General features: G+C 45.3%; 1 protein-coding gene across 2 annotated transcripts in view; it reads left to right on the top strand.

Moving 5' to 3' along the window:
* The first annotated feature begins 414 nt into the window (after nt 1–414).
* Nucleotides 415–26,019, top strand: part of CACNG2 (calcium voltage-gated channel auxiliary subunit gamma 2) — a 52,543-nt gene continuing 26,938 nt past the window's right edge. Inside the window, exons 1-2 of one of the 2 annotated variants that reach the window (XM_017823303.1) lie at nt 415–726; nt 1,268–1,413. In XM_017823303.1, the coding sequence (XP_017678792.1) occupies nt 1,272–1,413 (142 nt within the window). In that variant the 5' untranslated portion in view covers nt 415–726; nt 1,268–1,271. Of the gene's footprint in view, nt 1,414–26,019 lie in introns of both variants that reach the window. The other variant, XM_017823302.1, reaches the window with a different exon arrangement.

The raw sequence follows: 26,019 nt of genomic DNA on the forward strand, positions 1-26,019 counted from the left end.
GGAGCGGGGCGGAGGAGGAGGGCGGCTGCCGCCCGCGGATGCTGGGGCGCGGGCGGCGCGGGCAGGGCGGGCGGCGCGGGCAGGGAGCTGTCCTTCAGCACCGCGGGCCGCGGAGCGCTCCGCCCGCACCGCCGCCCGGGGAGCTGTCCTGCAGCACCGGCGGCCCGGGAGCGCTCCGCCCGCCCCGCCGCCCGGGGAGCTGTCCTGCAGCACCGCCGGCCAGCGCCGACACCGCCGCCGCCGCCGCGGGGGAGCCGTCCAGCGCCGCGCCGCCACCGCCGCCTTGATGCAGTAGCGGGGCCCGGGAGTCGCCGGGGGCCGCCGCGGGGCAGGGGGTGCCGCAGCTGGGCTCCGCTCTGCGCCCCCCGCCCGGGAGGGGCGCCGCGCCCGTCCCCCTCCTCCCCCCCCCAACCCTCCAGCCCCAGGAGCCCCCCTCTCTCCTCGCCCACCTCCGCCGGGAGCGAGCGCCGCGGCTGTGCGGAAAAGCCATGGGAGGCGAGACCTCGGCACCTGTTCAGCTGAAATCAAGGGCTTACAGTATACTGGGCACTCTGGCTTGGTGGTAGGAGCGAGCGAAAGGAAGGAGAAGCAAGCAAGAAAAAGTGAGAGAGGATTGGAGCGACTGCCGCTGCCGGGAAAAAAAAAAAATAAAAACCCAAGGAAGATAACTGGGAAGGAAAAGGATTTTCATGGCGCAGGCTGCAGAGCTAAGCAAGAAGACTGAAGGTTGCATCTCTGCTCTTACAGTCTCTAACTGTCTAGGTCCAGATAATGAGAGATTGTGTTGAGGATGCTGCTGCTGCTCCCCTGTTCACTGTGGAAGCCATCTCCAAATTAGCCATTACATATGGAAACTGGAGACCAGAATTTTAGAAAAAGGGATTAAGGCGTCTCATTTTGGGGGGGGTTCTCTCTTTATTTGTTTGGTTTTTCTTGGTTCTTTTCTCTCTTTTTTTTTCTTTTTCCTTTTTCCTTTTTTTATATCTCAACCAGAACGTTTCCGATTTAAAAGGCAAGCCTCTTCCCGTGTGGTCTTTCTAATTTACACTCTTTTCCGTGGGCTTTCTTACCTCCCTTTTTTGATATCTATCTCTCTCTCTATACCCATTATATTATTAGTCGGAATTATTATTCTTTTATTTTATTAAACACACACACCCCAAGAATCAGAAGGCGGTTGGGTATTTGTATAATGAAGAATTATGGGGCTCTTTGACAGAGGTGTTCAGATGCTTTTAACCACCGTTGGTGCTTTCGCTGCCTTCAGCCTGATGACCATAGCTGTGGGGACCGACTACTGGCTTTACTCCAGAGGGGTTTGCAAGACTAAAACTGTCAGTGAGAACGAAACCAGCAAAAAGAATGAGGAAGTCATGACCCATTCTGGATTATGGAGAACCTGCTGCCTGGAAGGTATTTGATTCTGGACCTCCACACCCCCCCACCCCCTCCTCTCCCACCACCCCATGTTTCTCCCTCCTCCCCCCCAAAAAATCCCTCCACATTCCACCATTTTCTCACTTCATTCCTTTCACCGTGGTTTGAGAGTGGTGGGCTCAGTTACTCAGGGCACAGAGGCAAGAAGACAGGCAAAACATTCACTGTTCCATTCCCTTCTCCCTTCCTCTTTACCACCCTCCCCACCACCACCTTCCCCAAAAATTCACTTCCTCTCTCCAACTGGAATAATGTGTGTGTTACAAAACCACCGAGAGACCCTTTCAAAAAGCAACTGTGCAGTCTGCCTGTCTTTAGCTTGTTTGTATTGCCTGGGTAAGCAATGCTAAAATGCTGTGTTATTGCTGTGCTCCGGCTGCAACCACAGAGTGAAATAATTGCTCTCTTTGCAAATGGCTTATTTGCAAAGACAAGACTGTGAGTGAGGGGCAGCGTGGGGAGGGGGTGACTGCAAATCACTTTAGATGCAAGTATTAGTTCCTTTCAGGAGGGAAAAAGAGAGAAAGGGAAGCAACCCTGGTATGTCCAAAATGCCTCACACAGTAAATCTAACAATACCAGTGATCTCAACCAGAGTTCAGAGCATTTTGTAATGTCTGTAAGCAACCACATCTCACTGGGCTGGATGCAAAAGGGAAAGGGGTCTAGTTGGTGGCTGATTGGTTTGGTTTGGGGCTGGAATTTTTCCCCAGTTTGTTTGTTGTTAGAAGGGGAGGGTGTTCTGGGCTTCTTTTTTTTTTTTTTTTTTTTTTTTAAGGTTTATGGTGAAGGCTAAAAATAAACAAGTCTCTGAATGGAAAAATCAGCCCAAGTCTGATGTGGTGAAACTGAACAGCAACTCAGTGACATGTCTGATGGCAGAAGAGACACCGCCGCAGCCAACTTCTGGAATCAGACGTTCTTAAGGGAGGGGGAAAGAAAAGAGGGGCCAGTGATTCGCTTTTAAATATGTATTGCTCAGTACTGCTATTGGTGTACGTGTGGGCTGGGGAGGTGGTCTTCAGCCTGTGCTGAAGGAACAGGGGCAACTGATGTAAATGCGTGGTTTATGTTACACACGTAGTGAGAAGGAGAGAGCGAGAGCACAGGAGCACATTACAGCCCATTGTAAAAGCCCTGTTTATGAATCAGGTCCCAGCTGGACGGTGGGCTGCTGGGGGTTCATGGACATCCAGGGATAAGATCTGTGTCTACCGGTGTCCACCGGAGCTGGGTGTGCCTGGAGATCCCTGATGGGAGAGAAGGGGGAGTGGGTACCGCAGAACTGATTTTCTTAGCCCGGCACAGGGAGATGGAAGGCAGGGGGAAGGGGGGAATAAACTATGTATGTTTTGATGTCTCTCACCAAAGCAAGCTAAAGCTGCTGGTTGGAAATGGTTGTGTCCGGGAAGAAGCATGAATTTCTCCCCCGTTCTTGGTGCAAACGGTTGAGTGATGGCTGAACATGTTTTGAATAGCTAAGTGACTTCATTGAGCGATGGTCTATTTGACGCATACTGCATTTAGTGCCCTTTGTCAACCCAAACTGCTGCCTTTTAACATATCCTGCAGAGGAGCTCTATGCTGAATACTATATGCTGTATCCAAGCCAGAAAATCAATAGCAGTAAATTAATGGGGGATGTTTTAAACACACTTGCTCACACACGCACAGATTTCCTCCAAATAGATAAATATATAGAGTTGTATATTAATAAAAAATGAAAAGCCTTTCACACAGATATTCATTACAACCAGGGAAGGAGACATCTCCTTAATTAAAAATTAAAGAGAGAGAGAAGGGAAAAGGAAAAAAAAAAAAAAGAAGAAGCTCAAATGCAAAGCCATGCAGGGAAGAGAGGCTGCAGGGATGAACTCCCTTCCCTGAGCCATGTCCCCAAGCTGGAGGGAGGAGGGAGACTGGGGTGGAGATAGGAGGTATGAGGACCCCAGCCAGGAGAGGCAGTGAATTCAGATCATGTCTATCTGCCCACAGAGCCGTACCCAGAGGGACGCGGTCTGAGGGGGAGGAGGAAGGGGCGGGTGAGGTTTGTCAGATTGGAGGAGCTCAGGGCTCCTTCTCCTTTACATCTGACAGGACCCCACAGGCACTGTAGAGAAGCGGCTTGCATGGCAAAAGAATGTGCCAGGGTGCTTCCAATTAAAAGCTCCGTAGTGCCCCCAGCCCCCACAACACTGCTGCCAGCTGAGGTCCTTTGCCCTCTCTATTGATGCTCTCCAGTGGGCTCAAACTGCAGCCCTGCATGAGGGGTGTGAAGTGCAGCCTGAGCACAAGCTGCATGGCCCTGGCAGGGTGCTCTCCCTTGCCCCAGACATGTGAGGGTTGGGCCAGCCCATTCCCCCAGCCCCTAAATGCTGGGCAGTACTGGCAACTGGGGTAGGAGGGTGCAATGCACCACGGGGGAGCCGAGCCCAGCTCTGAGCCCCTTGCCTGAGGGCACAGGTTGCATTAAAACTTGGATAAAGTCTTGGTAGCAAGAGCATCTCAGCAGAAGGCAAAACCATCGCCATAGGCACATGCTGATAAGGGTTTGGGCAGCTTCATGGGGTGGCATAGCATAGGTCTGGCACTGCCACTGCTGAGATGCCTCCACGTGGCTTCCAGCAGCCCCACAGCCTGCACTGGGTGGTGACTGACACTGTCTTAGTCCCAGGACAGCACAGCCAAGTATCTCCACCAGCCCTTGGATGGCAGGTCTCTTACTGTCATGTCTGATCACCGTAGAAGGGGTTATCTTTCTCGGCAGAACAAATCAGAAAGGTGTCCCTGGTTGATTTGCTCTCCCTGTTGAAAGCTGCCCGCTGGTGAACAGGAGAGAGAAGGATGCAGCAAAGTCTGCTTTCCCCCATGATACAGAGGGTGGGCAGATTTTTGGAGGGAAGGGTTTGGTCCCAGGAGGCTGAAAAAAGAGCAAAACCCTTGGATTCTGTTCACAGCCTTCCCACAGTGTGGCAGAGGCATCTGACAAGGGGTGTGGGGCAGACACTCTTCTTCTGCCTGGGGTGGGTGTCAGGGCAGGTCCATACGGTGAGGGGAGGTAGTGAAGAAGAGGGTAGGAGGCTTTATAACAAGAAAATAATCAAAGAAGGAGTCCAAACTGCCATCTACTACTTGTAAGAAGCCTCTGATGACCTTGCCTTCATTTCTGGGGATGTGGAAGAAAACTGACACTAGTCAACACTGTAGGCTGTCAGAGATGGTAGACACCTCATGTTCCAGTTATTGTGTTAAATTATCTTTTCTCTTCTTGGCCAAGAGATCCAGTAACAAAAACGGATGTGAGAACTTAGTCTTGGACTGTACACACAGATATGTTATGGTCAGAACTGCAAGTTCCTCTTGGACAATTTTGTCCCCAGGCTTTCAATTTCTGAGTTCCCCTCTCTTCAGTCATTCTATTCCCCACAAAGGAGTTTCAGTCAACATTTTCAGATCTTTGTGTTGATTCAGAGAGGAGTGTTATTTCGGAAGTTCCTCCTCTCTTGGGATTTCTTTCCCCCCTTTCTTGTGTCCTACAGGACACCCCTGCTCCACAGTGGGACTCAAGCAGACAGGTGGTGTCAGATCACAATTCTGATTTTTTTCCTGTTCTTCCTTAAGATGATTCTTTCTCAGATATTGAGGTTGCTCAAATGTGTCCCCAGGCCATTCAAAAGTCTCTACCCTTCAAGAAAAATATCTTTTCTCAGCCCTTTGACTGTGTAGGCACAAAACACACACGTACACCAAGCAATTGAGATCTGCAAGCTCATGCCCCACATGGATACTGCACCTCTTACAACTTCGAAATGGCTGCAGATCTTCCAACCTAATTCCTTCTTGGCACCGAGTGCTTTAAAAACACTTTTTATTATGAGTGATGCCTTACCTAATTCTTTAATTAACTCCTGTAGATCTCCTATAGGATCTCAAAAAGTGAGGGACAATGCCTTATCAGGGTCTTATGAAGCAAGCAAATGAATTGTATTTTATATCTGCAGGTTATTGGTTTTGTCATGTTGTCATTATCATTAGGAAAGAGATAGGTCTGGGAGGCTTTTATACTGAGAAGGAGAGAGAGAAGAGTCCAGAGCAGGCAGGCATGAGTGATGCACATGAGGTTAGACATCCCTGTAGATCTGACTGGTGTGAAGGCAAGTAATTGAATGAATGTTGGTGGAGAAAATAATTCTTGCCTAGAGACCCTTCCCAAGGAAAATTAACGAGCTGATCTGTCCCCTTTCCAGCTTGTTATATCCGAGTGCATGAGAGCTAAGTGCAGATTCAGTGTTTGCAAAAATCAAGACCTGACAGCAAAGTGAGGCAGGGCACAGGCAGTGGACAAGCTTCTGCCAGACCATTCTGGTGCTGCGTCGCTTCCTCTCACTGCCTTCTCTCATTGCTGTTTGTTCCTGGTGCACCTCTTTCCTTTCATGTCCATCTTATGGGTAGGGGGTTTTCCCTATTTTCCCTCTTACCTTTCCCAATTTTCCTTTATTTCAGCCCTTATTTCTGTCAGCATCCCTAGTTTTGCTCTGCAGAATTGCCTACCGTCCTATTTCCAAGGATCCACAAGTCTACCGGGTGCTTTCCTCTGATCCTTGCCGACCTAATCCAGGGCCTTTTCTGAAAATTCAGTGGATATAGCAGTAGATTAAGTCAGGGTCTCCATGTTTTCACAGTTCAGGACCAGGAGCATCCTAGTCCAGCCCTGAGATGCAGCAGGAGGAAATGGCCCAGCACATAGCTGATTGCTGCTGGTGCTGCATCTGCCAGGGAGAAAAAGGATTCAGACTTGGACAGGCCTTGGATGAAGAGAAAGACAAAGGATTTTAAAAATGGGGTGGCAGATGGTGAGGAAGAATTACTCAGGATCCCAGACTTGGGTCAGTTTGGTTCTCCTCTCAGCTAAAATTCACACCTGACTGAAGTCACCAAGAAGACAGGGATTTGAGGGGCTGAGAACTGCAAACTCAACTCCTTTGTAAGATTTGACAAGGAAATGCTGTTCCTGACTAGTAAGTTGCTAGAACTGACTTTTAAATTGCTTTTAAATTATGAATCTTCCTGCTGACAGAGAAAGAGGAATGGGTTAATATTGTCCTGAAATGCACCAGAAATTGCCTTGCTGAAGAGTGAGAGCGAAATGCAGTGGGAGGGACATGGAGGTGCAGCGTGGCAGCAGTAATGTATAAAGAAATTACACAGAGATAGAACAAATGCCTCTTTGCCAGGGAGACCAGGAGCTATTCCTATCCAATGTTTCCCTTTTATCCCATCTTTTTCCCCATGCAGCCCTCTGAGCCCCCATCTCACTTGGCTGCGGTTTGGTACGATCTAAGCAAGAGTTTTAGGGGAGGAGAACTGCTGAGGTTTGACAGCAGAATCTCCATATTTATTTAATTTAAAAGCAGTAGCAAGGAGGTTGCCGGGGGGAGCAGGGAACATTTCAAGCTCTCTGATGACTCTGCCCCCTGCCCCTGTTTTAAGAGCAGATTCCCAATCAAGCATACCCGGTTTATCCCAGGGGGAGCCCTCGCTGCTCTGTTCTGCGCTGCTTCTCCCTTCCATATTGCTCTCGTTTTCAGGGGATGTGCTGCTGCCTTTCACGGGCACAAAACCTTCCTCCTTGCAAGGGGCTCTCGGGGAGGGAAGGAGGCTGCTGCCGGGGGAATGGATTACAGTGGGGCTCTCACTTCATCTCCTCCCCCTGCAGCCCCCATCCCAGAGCAACAGCCACCCAGCAGAGGAAACACAGAGCACAGAACAGTTTAGGCATACGCAGAATGTATGGGAAATACAATACCCCTAAAAGTTATTTTTCCCTTGCCCGTATGACCCCAGCTTTTTTCTCACCCTCCATCTTTGACTCATTCTATCCATCTCCATTTTAATTTGTTCTCGTTTCCCTCCCCTGTTTTTCTTCTTTATTTTTCCCTTTCATCTTCATGTCTCTTCTGTGGTTTCTCTCAAAAGCATCTTTTCCTTCATTATTTCTCCCTGTTTCTCTCCAAGTTCTCTGAAGCCCATCCCCCTTGTTTTTTCCTCTGTTACATTATCTTGTCCTTGCTCTTCTCTGTCCCCTTTGCTCCTGCCATCTCATCTCTCTATCCTCTTTCCTCTTCTCCCTGCCATCATTTCCCTCCGGCTTTCCCCCACCTTACATAAAGTCATTCCCCGCAGCTAAAGGACCCCATTCTTTTGGAGCTCTGCTGCCTCTATGCTCTAAAGCAACACTTTTCCAACCCCTCTCTGGCTGTCCCCCTCCTCCTCTCTCTGACCAGTGTGCCCCCTCCTCAAAGTAGTGTATGACACCAGTTACAGTCGCTGTCTCCTCTTACCCCCAGGGCAGCTCAGCTACCTCTGAGGGAAGTGAGAACCGAACCCCTCCCTCTGCTCCATTCAGTGCTCATTGCCTGTGGTCAAGACAACATCCCTCCACTTTGCTGCCTCCAACCTTCTATGGCCAGAGGGCTCACTGGCAGCTCAGCTGATGATCTGGCTCATTTGCGTGCAGCCAGCAACTGGGCTGGAAGGAGCTCGTGGCAGCCCTAAATACCCTCCCTGGCAACCCTCAGACATGGATCAGGCCAGGATCCAAATGGAAAATAAGGGTCTCTGTAGCCATAACCTTGGGGCAGTTGTTGTGTGCTACAGTAAAGGATCTCTGGTTGTCGGGAAGAAGAGTCTCAGCGAGCACTCGTCCTTTTCAAGCTGTTTACAGGGGGGATGATTTTCTCTGGAATTTTCAGTAACACCTAAGGGGGTAAGGTGAATGGGGCTGGAGGCTCCAGGACAGATGGTTGGCTGAATTAACATCAGTGAGGAAGGGCAGAGGGTATTGTCGGCTGGGGAGAAAAGGGGGATTGTGTATTGTGCAGGGCTCTACATGAACCATGGTGACTCACTGGATATCAGAAACAGGGATATTGCTGTTAGTGGTCCATTGCAGCACACAGCTGCAAACAGGAAACTCACCACCATCAAGTACCCAGGCATAAGGAACAGAACAGGAGGGATAGCAGAGAATACAAGAGCAAGGGCTGCCCAAGGATGGGGTGTTGCTAAGTCAGCATAGGGTTCATAAAAGGAGGACAGGGACAAGGAAGTGTAGGAACAACTGTGTGTATGAAGGCAGTCTGCAAGACTAGACAAGTTTGCCTGGAAAAGGAGGTGAATGAGAGGGAAAGTGATTGGATTGTGTTGAATAATGAATGGGCTAGAGAAGGTGGATCAGTAGCTCTTGATTTCCCCATTTTGTAACACACAGACAAGAGGACCTGATGTGAGTCACCAGAGACCCGGTTAGAGCTTTCTCATTTGATGCATATCAGGGCTGTGGAGCTCATTGCCACTTGAGCTCTCGTAGCCAAGATTTTAACAACATTTAGCAAGCAAGTGGGCATTTACGACAGAGTTCACAAAAATTAAGCGTCCTCCTAATGGATGTGAACAGCATTTTGGGTGTTTTGTAATTCAGCAATTAAGCCAGTCGCCATAAAAACTAGGATAACATTTCACAAGGGCAATCTATCCCCTATCTGACTGCCATGTGGTTCTTGCCTCTTCCCTGAAACATTTGTCAGGGATTAAACAGAGCTCAGATTTACTTAGTCTGGCATTTCTTTTGTTTCTAGATGCTATGCTATGCCGTTGCAATGTAAGGTGCAAACTAGGCCTGCGTTTCTGCTGGTGTCAATGGCTGCCCTAATTTGACAAATTAACAGCGAGTTTAGGTATTTCTATCATATTTTTCTAGGAAGGATCTGGGATAGAGAGCAATTAAGAACATATGAATTAAGTGGAGTCCTTTTTCTTCACACCCCAGGGTATAAAATAAGTAGTTAGCAATGAAGGTGCTATATATGTGCAAAGAATTATTATTGTTGAAGTCCCTGTTTCCCAGAAAGCAATAGGCTTTGGGTCTCTTTGATGCTATCACGACTAAATTAGAAATGAGGTTGTCTCTTTTCTCTTGTATCTGTGGAAATGATTACTGAACTGGCATCTGATGACGTACAATACTGTAGTGTTTCTATGCACAAGAGATGGAGGCCCAGTTCTCCCCTTGTTTGCACTGATGTAACCTCACTGACTCGGAGGGAGCCACGCTGCTTACGCTGTCCGTGTAGGCAAGGGGAGAATGAGGCTGAGGAAGGGCTATGCGTGCTCTAAACAGCCATGCCCCCAAGGTCACTGCGTGTCCCTGCTTTGCCAGTGACGTACCCAATAAACAAGGGGCTAAATTCACTTCTGGTGTGAGTGGGTGTGACAACCCTAAAGTTAATGAGATTCTGCACTTATTTACACCAGCTGCTCACCCAGTCCAGCAGTTTCTCTTTTAACTATTCATATTTTCATTGTCTTTCACCGTCATTAGAAAAATTCAACCTGGCTGCCCCCCCCCTTGGGGCAAGAATCCTCTTACAGACTTGTCACCCTGGATGGGTGAGTGTGTAAAATGCCAGTGGTGACCACAAACCTGCTGGCGTTCACCTTTCTTTTTCTCTTCTGTCTGCATTTCTATCTTTCATTGAATCTACTTTTTTTTATTGACAGCTCTGTGTCTCCCAGCCCCATTTGTCCTCCTTGTGTTACAGAAAAGCTCTCCCATAAAATTCCAAACTACACAATCAGAATTTTCATACCAAGCCCTGCAGGATAGGTGAAATCCACTTGTTTCTGTGTCACAGGCTGCTAAAGTATTTATACTAGCTTCCTATCAAATCTATAACTCCCCAGAGAAGCATATGGACTTTATCCTGCACCTCCTATTCCCCCAGAGCATATACTCCTATCTGCTGGCTGTGAAAAACAGAAAATGAGGATGGTATACAAAAACCTGAGAATGCAGTGACATTCTATTCATGGGTAGGGATTTTTCTCATGTGTGTTTTTGCTAGAAGCAAACAACTATAAATTTCTGTTTTAGCTTGTTGTATAAAGTATACATTCTGTCAAATAAAGAATAACACTATCCACCTCCGTCCCCTGGATTTTCTATCCCTTTCTGATTTTTCTCTTCCTATTTCTCAGTTTTCATTCTCCTCCTGAACATGATATTTATTTTTAGTGCCTGTTTTATTTTTCTCCACCCACTGCTTCATAACTACATTTCATTCTTAAATTTGCTATCACTCAGAGAATTTCTCTCTCTCTTTAGGTCTTGTTTATACCACTAGTGTAGTTGCAGTCCAATGAATCATGCCTGAACACTGAATATTTCCCAGGCTTATGGTCATGTTCGTTCAGTATCATAGACCAAGCACTGTGAATCAAATGACTTTTCCTCTAACCCTATTTACTGACTCCTGCAACCTTACTGTGACCTGTCCATTGTAAACAGTAAATTTCTGAGACTCTGTTACTGGAGCTTTATCTCCACTTGAGGATGCTGCCTAATATTTTTCTTTCCTCTATTTTTTCTTTTTAATTCTTGGTTTAATTTTTCTTCATTATCTTCATCAGTCCTCTTCAGAATTCACTATTTCTTCTTTTCTTCCCTTTTTGTCTGCATCATCTCTCGTTTCCATTTTTCTCTACCAACCCTAACCCCTGATGACATTTTTTCTCTTCCCTTTACGTTTCTAGCCCATAGTCCTCCTGGGTAGGAAATACTTCCCTTGATTCCATCCCATTCGACCTCTATGGAGAGGAAGTGTAAAAGGATTCATGACTGTGTGTTCACACGTGCATGTGTGCACACATGAACATGTACATCTCCTTCCAGATCCAATTGGTATGAAAGCTTCGTGGTTGAGATGAAGCGGCCGGCTCTGACTTCTACCTTTCAGACAACCATGAGGAGTCATTCCTAAATGTAGATGGCCCCCAGAATTGCCTTCAGGCTACAGGGTCTCAAGGGATCAATCATCCAGAATTTCTGCTGCTTCCTTTTAGATTCAAGCATTGCCCTTTTCCTTAGGCTGAGGGTCACGGGTTTTTGAAGGGCAGCGGCAGAACCATGAAAGAAGACATTTTTCTCTTGCTCATTTTTGAGTGAGGGAGTGAATGAACTGCGATAAATATTTTTCTGTATATAGCTAGAGCTGTCTCAAAGAAGTGGCAGAGGAAACAGATGGCAGAGGCCCTTTATAGGCAGCTGCTGTTGTCTCTTAAGGTGTCACCATCACAAGAAAACTGGTTGTAATTGGGGAGCTTCAAGATCAGTAGTGCCTGAAAGGACTTGAGCAGAAAAGAATGTCATCCTGTGTGAAGGCAGGGGGGAGGGAGACAGAAATCAAATATTCAGAGACTAAACAAAATTAAGTACGGGGAATATGTGGAAGCCACTCTGAAGTTTTACTGAATTTCATGACCACAGGACGGATTGTTTCCCTGCATTTGGGAGTTCAAAATTGGCCAGAGACAGCAGGAACACTGTAAACAGGCTGAAGAGCTGGATCTAGTGTATTCTGGGGACAGCAAGAGAGACTGATGTCCAGAGGAAACAATTGAGTGAGAGACTGTGGAAATGCACTGTGGAAATGGAGTTGGGGCGTGGGGAGGAAATGCACAGGAATAGCTATCTCCAGACTCCTTTCTCCTCCAATTGCTTCAGAGTACTACTGCAGAGTGTGCTTCTGGTATGGGGGATGCTACAGTTTGGTGTAGAAGGCTCTGTCCCAGATATTCCTCAAATAATTTGCCTGCCTGGAGCCCTATCATCTCAGTGTATGCAGCACAAAGAGAAATTCTAAGTTGACCTGTGACATAACAAGTGGAGACATATAGCTGCTCACTCGAGAAATAACCAGGGTTAGGTTCCTTCATATCTTTGAGGTTTGAAGGGATTGCACAGTGGGCTAGACCCCTAAGTCTTCCAAACATGGAGTTGTTTTAATGTCTCCTGCTCCCCTTGTGTCTCCAAAAATAGGAGCCATGTATTTCTTTCAAGGAAGTGAAAATTCACAAAGAAGTTTCATAGGAGATTTGGGAGAAAACCAGTGAGGATGATAGGGTCTCTCATGAAGCGCAAGGGTTTCGGGCAACAGAGCAGCAGTGAACAGGCTCAGTGTTGAAGATTAATTGGAGCTGAACATTGCACAGTCGTCTAGCTGAGACATCTCCATTGAAACTGTACTTAGTAGTCTAAAGGGAAACAACTGCCAGGAGCAGAGCAGAACTGTTTTGCTGTTGGGAAAGGGAGCAACAGAGAAAATAATATGTCTACCCTGCCAAGTGAACTGCAGTGTAAACAGCAGCACAACACACAGGAAATGCTTGGGATTTACAATTTTCCTAAATTTCAGGTGACTGCCTAGTCATTGCACCACTCTTTCCCAATCATTGTTCCATTCTTGTCTTCTTCATCCATCACTTTGCCCATCTGTTTGCAGGAAAGCATAACTCAGAAAGGCCAAGACTGGCTTTCCAGGAATTAATTGCAGAGGCTGTCTAAGATCACAGGTGAAAGGTGTTTTTTTGTGTGCTGCATCATTGCAGCTTGGCCCACATTTACAGGAATAGTGAGGGGGAAAGCATTCAGAGCAAAGCAAGACTGTGAGAAAAGGCATTGTGAGGATATAAAGGCACCATGACCACGGAGGGCTTTTATTCTTCTGCAGAAACTGAAGGGATGGGTTGTTTCTGGGAATAAACTGACTCAGCTGTGGAGGAAAGCATCTCTGCATGCTGGAAACAGAGGGACAGTTGGGGCTGGAAGGGTCTGTCACAGCCAGAAAGAACAGCTGGCCAGAAGGAAACACTAGGAAAGAGGGGACCCAGGACTTGGCCACGTCATAACAAGGGAAGGTGCTAATAGGAATGCAGTGTGAGTGCTGGAAGGAGATAATTAAGAAATACAGTCTGAAAGAGGAAGATGAGTCAGAAGAAACCCTGGGACTCAGAGGTAGGAGAGCCTTGAATTGCTGAGAGAAGCAGGAATATCAGCTGGAGCTGATGGATGGAGAGACAGATCTCCTCACCCATCTTCTCTGCATTGTGGAACGGGATAGATTTTCACCTGCTGATGTCAGCATCTTCCACCACTGAAGGCCTTTTCTCTCACTCCCTACTGCTCCAGCCCATGGGAGAAAGAAGGGTTCAGACACATATAGACAGGGAAGGATCAATCACGTAGACCAACCAACCATGAACCTGCAGAAATCTGGAAAGTGTGACCAGTGGTTGCAGCTCCATGCGGTAAAGTCTGAAAAAGGAAAAGGCGAGGAAAGAAAGAAACAAAGAAGCTGGAGTATAAAATGTTGGGCTTGACTTGATGATGCCAAGAAATGTACCTATGTAAGCAACTTAAAGCAACATGACAACTTCCTACACTGAAACTAGTCACATGAATTTGTCCTTCTGGAGGCCTGGGGTACAGTTTTCATGGCAGAAAACCCACGGGTTGGCTAAATTGTCTTCGGTAAAGCAGGGGAACCAACACTTAATGCTCCTCTCTGGCTGCTGTTCTTTGGCAGAGGTTTTCTGAGTATTTTACTTTTTATTGCCTATGTACCATTGCAGCTGCACCAAAAATATCTCACGTAGAGTGGAAACACCTTTATGCTAGACACCGTGCATACGCAAAAGCTGTTGTCCCTACATTAAAGAAGTGACAATCTGAGATGACAAATGACATATGAAAGGCAGCAAATGTGTAGAACTTGTTTCTCTGTTGTTGCTTTCGACATCAGTAAGAGGGTATTACACCTAGAACTGACTTCATCTCCTTATCCAGGCAGAGCAGAATGCAGAAGAGGGCATGCCTGCCCAGCACCAGGCAGTGCCAGAAAGAGATATCCAAACAACTCTAAGCAAACTAGCTTAGGTATTTCCGACCCTAATGGCTACTCAAGCATGGTGCTCTGCACAGGCAAATTAGCCATGTGTCTGAGAGCTGTCATAATGCAGAGCTTACTTAGGTGTGTAGATTCCAAAACCCGTGCAAGGTCACATTACATTGTACCATGGAGACATGAGCCTCTGTCAGTTCTCAACCCAAATCTAAATCCCTAAGCCCAAACAGGTATGCCTGTGTGGTTGGAGGGGTTTTTCCCCATGCTTGGTAACCACAGGTGGTCTGAAAGAAATGAATGATCATGTCTTATTCTGTTCTTATGGGAGGAGTACTGTATTATTTGGGGTTCTGAAATGGAGCTTTGCCCAGATGTGCCTGCAAGTGCTTGAGAAATCCTGAGCCAGAAGATGCCATCACAGCTGGATTTCTCCTTTGCGGTTTTAGCAGGCAGGGCTGAAGGACACAGAGACTAATCTCCATGTGACCTGCAGATCCTGTCTTTTCACATGAGGACTGAAGCTTGCTGAAGAGGCAATGCTGGAATGCTTTTGCCCATGTGGTATCTGCCCTGGGGATACACGGCCACTTCTGTCTCTAGGGTTGTCACTTACCAGTGAAAATTCATTGGATTCATGACAAAACTGCAGGATTTACCAGCAAAGAAATAGTTTGTTCTGAAAATAAATAAAATCTGATCTGGAGGTGGTAATTTACTCAGACACCCAAGAGATCACTTATTTTGAGCATCTTGTTTAATTCTCACTGAGACTGCTAGTTTTGTCAATCTAGATCTTAGTTTTCTTGGAAAAAGAAAAAAGGTGTAGTATGTTACAGAGCTTCTTCCCCATAATAAAAATAGACTAAAGGACTCAAGGAGAGGAAAGCTCCATGCTCATCACTTCACTGAGCTGCACCACAGTAGTGACAGTGGTTAAACCCACATCCAAACAAATTCTCAAGACCTATATGAAGCCCTGCTCTTCCTTGGGATCCACATGAAGAATTAGATCTATGCAACAGATACACAGTCAGTAGCTCTTCCCAAATAATGAACTAACCAGAAAGACTAAAAATAGGCTGCACTGGAACATCAGTTCAGCCATTTGGAATGTAGAGCAAATGGCACTGAATGTGTTTAATGAAGTGAAAGGGCTTTGTTTTTAATCACTGAGGTATTGATAAATTGTTGATAGGTGATCAAATATGGACTATGCTTTCAAGTGTTGTGACTTTTTGAACCTACCAAGACCCTCTTGAGCCACTCTTGTTCCTTTCACTGCTAATGTAGTAGGACTTCCTGCCCTTTTCAGGACCTAAAATAAGAATAATTGTAATGTCATCTTTTTTTTTTTTTTTTTCCGGATAACAAACATTTGGCTTCTGGGCCAATGATCAATTTTCGAGACTAAATGTTCATAGTTGTACAAAATCAGACCCTGGGAACTGGGTTGGATATGTGAGAGAAGATGACAAGATGGGAGGCAGATCAGTTCACATCTCTACATGCTGTTATCAGGATAACACCAGGGCATTAGATTAGGAGGATGGTGAGAGTGAATGAGGGAGAATCCGGTTTTTAATTTACAGCAGCAAAATGAGTAGGGAATCGGGATAGAGCCTACAGCTGAGGGAAGATTTAATTTTCATGCAGGGAAGGAAGTGAGCTGGATCCTCATGGATGTTAGACCAGGGGACATGCAAAAGAAGGGAAACTGAAGCTCTAATAGGAAAATTTAGATCTATTGCAAGGTTTGAGACAATAGTATTGAACTAGTTTAGTTTGTGACAGACTCTATTGGCTGTCCTAGATGGACTAAATCTTCCAGCATGTCTGGATCATACTCGGTCCAGAACGACAGAAGAAAAGAGTCTTAAACTGCTATCACATTCACATGTCCCTGAATTGATGTTCTCCAGGATTACCCCTAAATATACAATGTCTTCAGATGGAATATAAGCAAAATTATTTGTTGTTTAGTGCTTTTAAATGAATGATCTACTGGAATGAATTTTAGGACTGAGCCCTATACACATGCTCTGGCTGACATATGCTCGTACACTAGTGACTTTAGTGGGCAGCTTGCTGTGCACCTTAAAGCTATCTTTATTTTCCTTCCGGTGGAGAAGAACCACAGTGTCTTTCCCATGATCTGTAGGAAATCTCAAACCATATTTGAGATATAGTTTAGACATTTTGCAACAATTTTATAGCCTGGTTTCCTTAGACCAAAGTTCTTAACATTTCTATATTAACGTTATGGTGTGTCTCCCCTGCAAGGTAGGGTCCATCATCCAACCTGCACTAAACCAGTACAGCAATTAATTATCTGTCTGAACATTTGTATTCTGCTTACAAACTCATGAATTATTCAATTTTATCTTATTCAGGACCAGGTTTTCCTTTTAACCTCAACTGCAAACCAGCTGTCCATCAGTTGTGATGTGCTCATACCTTAGGGTGATGAGAGCAGCAGAAAAGCCTAAATGGCTTGCTAGAAAGTGCTACCAGTAAAATAGAGATGTATTTCATTAGTGTTGGGAGGATTGGCAGCTCTTTAATTGTATGAATCACCCAATGGGTGTGTTCCCAAAGCCAATCGGAGCGTGCCAGTTCAGTAGAGCCACAGTGAGCAACGCTGTGCTGCGTCATTCGGCATTCTCCAGTGAGTGATTAAATCCATGTCATTTGTAATAAATCAAACGTTGTCACAGGGTCAATCTTGTGGGTCATACTAGGTTATCATGGTGATTTTGCACTGGTTATATCAGGTACTGCTGTGTCACACAGTTTTTTTCGAGGCCATGCTGTGTTCCTCAGATACCATCTCTTGAACTCACCATGAGCCCTGTTGGAGCACATCAGGGGAATTATGAGAAGAGTTTGCTGCACAGCCTTCTAGTGCACCTGGTTATGGCCTCCTCTTATGGCTGAAGTATTTCTTCCCTGGAAAATGTGCGTTTGTCTCATTTATTAGTTTGAACAGACACTGTGACATTTGTGATCTTCTCCTCTGAAACAACACCAGCCCAAGGCCCAAAACAAGTAAGATCTAGTCTCGAGGCAGTGGCTTCTTTTTTTTTCAGACAGAAAACATTATGCTATTTCAGTTAATTGTATTGCTGCCTGACTCCATGGAGTCAGAAAGAGATCCTGCCCTCTGCTAACATTGCTGCACATCGGCGGTTTAAATTTCCTATTATCAGAAACCCTCACATAGCCAAGAAATGCATAAACCTCCCCTCAATTAGGGGATGTGGGCAAAAGACGAACAGTACAAGAAACAAGGCATCATGTCCTAGGAGTCCCCTGCTTCAGTGGTCCCTTGTTTTCAGTTATGATTTGGTCAGGTATATGTTACAACAGCCCTGAGGTACTCCAACTTGCATCAGAGACTAAGCCAATCTCTTCTGGTCTGATGCTCAGAAAAATACCAACACGGCACAAAGCCACCTTTAACCCCCACACCATCCATCCTGCTCCAGATACCACTGAAAAAGCTGGAAATCCACAGTTTCCCTACAGAGGTCATTTTGAATGGCAGGACTTTAAAATGTTGACATTTTTATGCATAAAAAGACTATTTTAGGATATTTTTTTAAGAATAATTATGGCCTTCTGTGAGGTCTGTGTAGTTGTTGAGTAATAACTGATGTTTACTTTCACAGAAAATGAATGTAAGAATAGTCTCAATAACATTTTTAAACCTCTCAAAATAAATTTATTTTCCATTACACACATGGCCCCTCCAGAATTCAGAGTGGCAGATCATGGTGTGAAAGTTTTGCTGGTACCAATCAAGATGACATTCCAAACGCACTGGTGCCTTCCCTGGTCAGGTAAACAAAGGCTAACAGATGATTTAGTGAAAGCAATGTCCCAGTTTTCATCAGTAAAACCGATGCTGCTGATGATGTTTCAACTTGTGCTGTCTATGCATGCTGTTCTCTGCTCAGAGCAATAGAAGCCATTCTGGTAGTGCATGTTTTTTCACCCCTTGATGCATTTCATTACCCTGTGTCCCTGGAGCACAAGAAAATGGTCCCATGCCCATTCTATATGTGGAAAATTTCAGACATGGGAAGGTTAAGTGGTTAGCCAAGTATACACAAAGACTACAGCAGAGCTCAACTCACTTTTCATCAACTCTTAAGTCCATATCCAGATCATTCCACCATCCTTCCAGGGTGCTGTTTACCTGGCCCCACTGTCTATCAGACCACAGAAGGGCATTGTCTGTTTTCCAAGTGTGAAGTACATAGATGATCTCTAAAGCACCATGGAAATGTCATGGATTGCAATCAGTAATGTATTAGAGCTGATTCAAGCTCTACAGTAATTCTTGCAAGCTCCCAGATCCTTTGAACATAGGAGGTCTCTGCAGGAGTCGCATCAGATCTTGCTGGTCTTCTATTAGAGCCAGTGAGAGAGCCGGGAAAGAAGTTATTCCCTCTGCAATTGAAATCAAACTCATATTTTCCTCAGCAGAGCTATTTTAACTTGTTCGTTATTATCTTTTTTCTCTCCAAAGCAAAGCCTGTTTGATACTCAGAGGTTGTTAGAACCAAAGGGGAAAGAGAGAACACCAGGGTATTGTTCTTGCTGCAGTTGCAGACTTATTTGGTACCTAAAAAAAAGATTTTCTTAAAGAAAAAACCAACTCTACAATGCTTTGAGTGAGAAGAAGAAAACAGCAAGGAAAAAAAAGAAAAATAAAATCCATGCTGTTTAAGTCTTGGGCAGTGTCAGGGAAGTAAGGCCTGGAGTTGACATATTGGATCCAATCCATAGCTACTACAAGTGACCATAAACCACTGATTCTTATGTTCAGCAATGATGCATGTAAGGCTAAGATGCAGATTATCTCATTTAACCCTTGTGATGTAAGAAGAATCCAATACTGAATTCCTGCATACGTCTGTGACAGATGGTGTTTAATAGCAACAACAGGAACTCTGGGTTTGTCTTTCCACATCTTGCTGGATCCCAGCTTTCTCCTCAATGTTTCCATGTCAGTTGTAACTCACCTGGAGAAATTTTCAGGTGTGACTTCCTATTGCAAAACCAAGACATGGAAATACATGCACATTAAGTTGCCAAACAGCCTTATGTTTGCCATGTGATGCAGGCAAAGACACGGTTTGGCACCTCATGTGTTTCTTCCACACACCAGCACGTGGAATAATCTCACTGTCCTCCATTCATTTCTTTCTCCACCTGCTTGTCTGTGGTTTTTTTTTCTTTCTCATTTATGTTCAGCAGATGTCTCCAATTCCCAAACATGTTCCCAGATCTTTTCCAATGTCAGCTGTGGAGCTAAAAAGGGATTTTCTGAATTTGATTGATCAGGTTGTCACAAACCTGGCTAGCAGCCATTTGTTGGACACTAATCAGATTGCTGCCACAGAATCCAGCTGCTGAGTTTCCAATGTGCTTTTAGCCTCTGGGGCATAAAGAGAGACAAAAGCACTACACCTGACTGGGTATCTCCAGGGATGTTTGAGGGGCACAGAGCCTCTATCGACCATCCCTTCCTGACAACTTGACCTCCTACTGCAGTTGCCTCTCCCTGCAGGCTCACACAACTTCCCAGGTACCTTAAGTGCAGCCTTTTTACAGAATCCTGTCATGAGACATGAGCATTTTGGCTTATGCTTTCATTTATCAGGCACTGCTAGATGTAACACATCTGTAATAAAGATGAACTTTGCATATAATGTCTGAACCCATCATCTCTCAGGAAATACAGATCATGAGAAAACAATAAACACTCTCCTTTTGACTTGATGGGAGATCCCTCCCTTCAGATGCCTGTTGATAATTTGTCTTTTTTGATTGTGGTTATTCCCCTCACCAAACTAGGCTTTTTTCTTTGAAAAACCATTCACTCCCCTCTCTGTCATCCATTCTTTCTTGACTCTTGATGAAGTTTCCTGTTTTGTTTCTCAACCAAGCCTGTCTTTAATCTTTTCCATCCTTACATGGCTTTGTTCAGCTTTTTCCAATGTGCATAGGGCTCAGCAACCCCACCACCCTTGAGTTCAGTCTCCATTATTGCCCTCCAGGGTTCAAGGACCAACTGCTGTCAATGATGTGTGAAGGACTCTTCTGCGTCATAGTGAGCAGGCATCCACAGTAAGTTACTCTCACAGTTACAGCAAAGTAATAACACCGTGACATCGAGGAGAGCACACAACTCATGCAGAGGTCTCACATCAACATAAGGCTCAGGACCAGCTGTTCAACAGCTGGCACCCAGGGCAGAGGCATTTAAACCTAGTGCTATTCTAGTAGAGTTGCAGGCTCACTAAGTACAGTGACTCTGAAAGAGGTACAGATATTTATCTCAACGAGCAATTGAGGCCTTCAGCTGCTCATTTGGCAAGTGTTCAGAGCTGCCGATTCTGGAGGACACATGCCCACCTGGATCTCCTCTACCCATTCAAGCACAATGTGCAGGAGCTCAGAGCGAAAAGACAAGACCAAGACACAGGTGATCTTCTAGCTTCCCTGAGACAAGGGCCCAGGACACAGCACAACCCGCATGCTTTTATGAAGGAAAATAGGTGGAAGCATCACATTATCTGTGCCTGCAGCTCAGCAGATGCTCCATTTGCACACTACAATTTATGAGCTGTGCTGCGGTATGATTTAGAGGGTTGAGGACACAGCGCTTTGGTTTCATCAGGGACGTGGAGGTAATGGAAGGCTTCCCATGAACAGGGTGTGAATACAGTCCAGGGAGTGAGATAGAGTTCTCCTGTGTGGGCTGACGTGCCCACACACGGACCAATGCACAGATCACCCTTGGAGTAAGGATGACTCGATGGGCTCTTATTATAAATGATCCTTGGCTAACAACAGAGAGAAAGTAATTTATGCTTCTTCCCGTATTTCTGAATAATCTTTAGTAGGTTGAATTGTCCATAAATCTACTGCTGTGCTGTGGATACAGGTGTGAATCCAAGGACTCTCTGACTCTTAAAATAATGAAGTTTGGCAAGCAGAAATCACTTTTTAAAGCAAGGGTTCACTCTTCTCTCATCTAAATGCTGCAGGAAGTGGTGACACACAGGAAGTAAGGTCTGATTCTGATAACCTGGGCTGAAATAACTTGCCATTTTAGAGCAGGACAAAACACACGGCAATTATAATGCAAAAAGCTTTATGAGGATGTAACTGTTTAAAAGCCGATTATGAAAAAGAGGGACTTGGCATGCAATCTAGAAGGGTAGTAGAGGGAGGGATGTCTGCATGGCAGGACTCCTGTTGGTGTATGAATGTCTGCGCCGTGGTAGCATTGTTATCCCCTTCTTGTCCTGACAATACACAGTCAATGGCACTTCAGGAGGTGGGTGGGGGACATCTGGTTAATGAGGAACAGATGGACCTCATCGGACATGCACTATACCTGCTCTTTCCTTCACTGCTCTCTCCCTCACTCTCTGATTTCTCTATTCTCCCCTGCAGCTGAGCTCTTCCCTCTCCTTCCTTTGAAATAGGAGGAAATGTTTGTGTGCTCCCAATAAAGAGCAGTGAAATGCACTGTTCAGAGCCAGGTGCAATGCCAGCGAATGCAGTTAGGAAATATCTCAGTTGTAGCATGCACCATTCTCTGGGATCCCTACATGCTGTGCTGGTCCCCACTTACTGTGTTCCCTTCCCATTCCAACTCCTGGACCCATCATGACGGGGGGCAGCTTTCTCATTCACCATTTCTTTGACATGACCTGTTTAATGATTTGAGAAGGACTTTCTTGAAGCCCATTTGGGACTTGAAAGTTTACCCCACTGTGAAAAGGTATTTGTTTGTCCATCCTGGCTGTCCTCTCCTTAGCTCATGGGGACAATTTTTAGAAGAGATGTAGTGATTCCAGGCAACCTGAATTTTGCTTCCATCTTTCTGGATCCTTCATAAAATGTAGATAGGATTTGGGTCTCTGCTAGTGTGTTCTCATCCAGTCAACAGATGCCAGTAATGTGAGTTTGTTGGTCTTCCGTGAAAATGTGAAAAGCAGAATACAAACCAGATCCTGAGAGAAATAGAAATTCCCAAAGGCTTGTGCATCTCACAGCTCAGAGGAGACAGCACAGTGTTCCTAGATGTGCTTCTACAAATGAAATCTTCCTAAATCCCTGTGTTCCAACCAACGCTGACAAAATAGCAAAATAATTCCTATCAAGTTCCAATTGGCTTTCATTAATACTAGTGGCTTTCATTGAGATTTTCTCCCCGAGAGATATGGCAGAGAAGTCAGTCCCTAAACCCCTTCTCACTCCTTCTTATAACAATTTTATTTCACTACAGTTATGCTTGCTCACAGTCACAGAGTTGAACTGATCCCTCAGTTTAAGTTACATGGTGTGCTTATGTAACATCAGAACAAGGTTTTCCACCCTCCTTTAAGTCACCAAGTATTTTAGTGCAGGTGAACAAAGTCCCCTGAATCAGTCCCTTTCAAGGGCAGCAAGCAGAGGCATGCTTAGCAGTCCAGCCATGCTACCTTCTTCTGTCTCTCTAATCTGAGACCTGTTACAGTATCCAAAACCAGGATTAATTTTCAGTGTAGGTCTGTTTTGGATAAAAGGCCTCTGTGTCCCTTCTGTGGTTTCTACTCCAGATGCCTTTGAGACACATTGGATTTTATATATAGGGCACAATTACAGCATGAATGAGGAAGGAGAACTTCAAAGGAGGATGATTAAGGTTGGATGAGTTGGAAACCAAGTTAATTCACTTGAGTTGATCATTCCAATGAGGAAAATGGACTGAATCCCCATGGTATTCTCTCCATAGCACACAAATGCTGAGTTAGCATCCAGATCCATCCTCTGCCAGGATTTTGACGTTATGGGCAACTTGGAAGTATTATTCAACATACATCCCAGCCAAAGCATCATGACTATATCTGCTTGTCCTTGGCTTTCCTTCTGAGATCTTTTCCATATTCTCTCTCTTTCTACCTTTTCCCAAATGTACCCTCACTCCTTTCATTAGCTCCACAGAGAGTTAACAAGCAGATTCTAACACAGTTAGTTAGCAGCCTCAAAGAGAACAACAGCTCCTGGAAGGATGGGACAACGAAAGGAAAAGCCCTCTTATTTTGCCTTTCATAAGAAGTATGGTCATCTTAGCTTTATTCTGCATGACACCCTCAGGACTCTATTCCTACCTTGAACATTTCCCTCTTGCAGCAGAGGAGTGAAGATCCTGACCTCCCTCTCCACTCAGAGTAATCTCTTAAGTCCAGAGCGGCAAGACTGTCTTTACACTGCTCCTCTCCCACAAGCTATTTAGCATGGCAACATAGTCTGGAACTGGTGTATGCTTCCTTGAATTCACAGGGAGACACATCCCAGTCTAAGGATCCCATCCAGAAATCCTCAGGGACAGAATGTGCTCAGCCATCCCTGGCAGCTTATTTCCAGGCTTCACCATACACATACAAACAAGTCTGTCAGGTCAGTCAGTGCTACCACGTTCCATCTGCTGGGATGGCTGTAATCTTCTTGTTTCATCTTAGATTCTTTCCTCAGACGTACCTCATATCTCTCCTTGGACACATTCCAGAGGGACAACAAGTATTCATGAAGTCCTCTACCACCATTAGAGAAGTATCTACTCAAGGTCACTGATGATTCAGTTCTCCTGACACAATGGAGTTGGGGTGGTCTGGGAGTTTCTTTCCAGCATAACCTTTCTGTTTGACAGCTCCCTTTCTTTCAACCCCAGAGTACAAGTCTTGGCAAATAATGCCATCTTCAGTGTTCCACCTCTAAATAGCCTTCCATCTGCTGAAGAGTGAAAATCGGTGTCGGTGCACCTGAACCTGTTCCCTTGAAGGGAGATTTTCTATGCGCTGCCCCAGATTTGTCAAGTCCATTATGAAGAATCCTGTTGTGCAGAACCTCAAATCGAGACACACTGCTTTGTAAGATAAATGCAACTTGAAAGTGTGCAGCTGCATTCCTAGAGAAAAGGGTTGTGATTCCCCAGAGACCCTCGAAGGTCCAAGGTAACGGCAGTCATGACCTCATTGCCTGCACCAGTCTCATCAGTGCAGTAATGGAATGAACTTTTACAAGCCCCACTGGAGAAGGGACAAAACTGATAATCCCAGTTCTGTCTTCTACAGCAAGTGCATGCACAGAAATGTCCTGACGCGCCTCTGAAGAAAGTTTATGCCCCAGGCTGGATAGGCAAGGAACTGGGGCTTCCTGGTGATTTTAACAGTCAATAAATTTTGGATTCTTGCTGCAATTTCATGTGAACTACAAGACTTTTTCTTACTTTCCACCAGAATGCAGCAACATGCAGTGAAATGCATTGCTTTTTGGATGTTGAGACTGCTTCACTGGGATTCTGAGATTCCAATTTCCCTGATCTTCTCAGATGTGGTGAGACCCATGGTCACCCCAAGCTGAATAAAACACCCTTGGCCTGAGTCAGAATTCAGTTTCAGTTCTTTTTCTCTGATTCAGTTTCACTGGTGAGTTGGAAATAATAATAATGCATCATAAATCTTAGGTGAAGTCTGAGCTTCCATTACAAAATGTTCTCAGAGGCTTACCAGTTCTGAAGAACATCACAACCAGCCAATGGGGTGGATCTACTGGAGCATTCATTCATTTCATATGTTTAGACTAGCATGGAAGCTTCTTCTGCTGTCAAAATGCTGTCAAATCTGTCAACATGTTTTTCAATCTGATTCCTTTTCTCTTTGTAAGTCCTACTTATACAACAAATTTCAGCAGCTGGATCCTGTGGTAGAATGGAATTTTAGAGTTGCTCCATAGTTATTTATAGTCTGGTCATTACCATCTTGTGTACGTTTTTAATCCCTGTATTGCCAGGTTTTGCAATGGCATAGCACTGACTTTCACCTTCAGTTGTGCTTGTTTATATACATCCTCAAGTCACAGGGCAGGGGGATGTCAATAAACAAAAGGTCGGTGGGATATTTGTGTGTGTTATTTAAGTGTGAATCAGGAGAACTGGAGCATTTAGGTGGGAAGAGACCTCACAAATTCTCTAGTCCAAGCTACTGCTCAAAGCAGGGTCACCTGTGAGGCCAGGTCAGTTTGCCCAGGGCTTTACCCAGTTGGGGCCATGTTTCAGGGATGTCCTGTCCCAGCAGAACTTCGAATGAATATGGTATATCACTGTAGAACAGCTATGCCTAAACTCCCAAAGACATTTGTTTTTTTAAAAACTTATACTTCTGTCTGTGTGTATCGCACCTCTGAGACTTATCCCAGCTCCTCACTCCAGCAGTCCTCAGTGGATACTGATCAAGAACTGAAAATAGCTTCTCTTGGATCTTATATCTCCTTAAGTTGTAGGCCCTGCTTGGGCCACGTACTTGTAAGAAAGCCAAAGGAAGGATCTCGTATGACTTTTCCTAGGTTGTACATACGAGAGAAAGCAGTCTTTCATCTGACTTATCACAGTAACTAGAAAGTAGCCAGAGAGTAAGAGATATAGGAAAATGTGATCTGCAGAATCAAGCTCCTTGGGAGCTCACTGTGTGCAAATTGAAGGCTGTGAACCCATGAGAACATCTCCAATGCCTCTCTGCACCAGTTGGTGAAATCCCACGCACCCTGTTTCTAGTCTCTGCAGTCAAATGCACATGGGGCTCCCCTCTGTCCTGGGGATGGGTGGACTTCTTTTTGCAAGCTGCCTCTTAGAGGCTTCTGTGCATGAAACAGGAACTTACTCTTTACTGTTGGTAAAGGGTTAGGCTGGATAAATCACCACATCATAACACATTCCCAGAGTACTGGGAGCAGGGGCAGATGTATAAACCCAGTGAAGTTGTCTCTGGTCAGCATGGATGCT

This window comes from Lepidothrix coronata, unplaced genomic scaffold (genome assembly GCF_001604755.1).
Source record: "Lepidothrix coronata isolate B3197 unplaced genomic scaffold, Lepidothrix_coronata-1.0 Scaffold102, whole genome shotgun sequence".
NCBI lineage: Eukaryota > Metazoa > Chordata > Aves > Passeriformes > Pipridae > Lepidothrix > Lepidothrix coronata.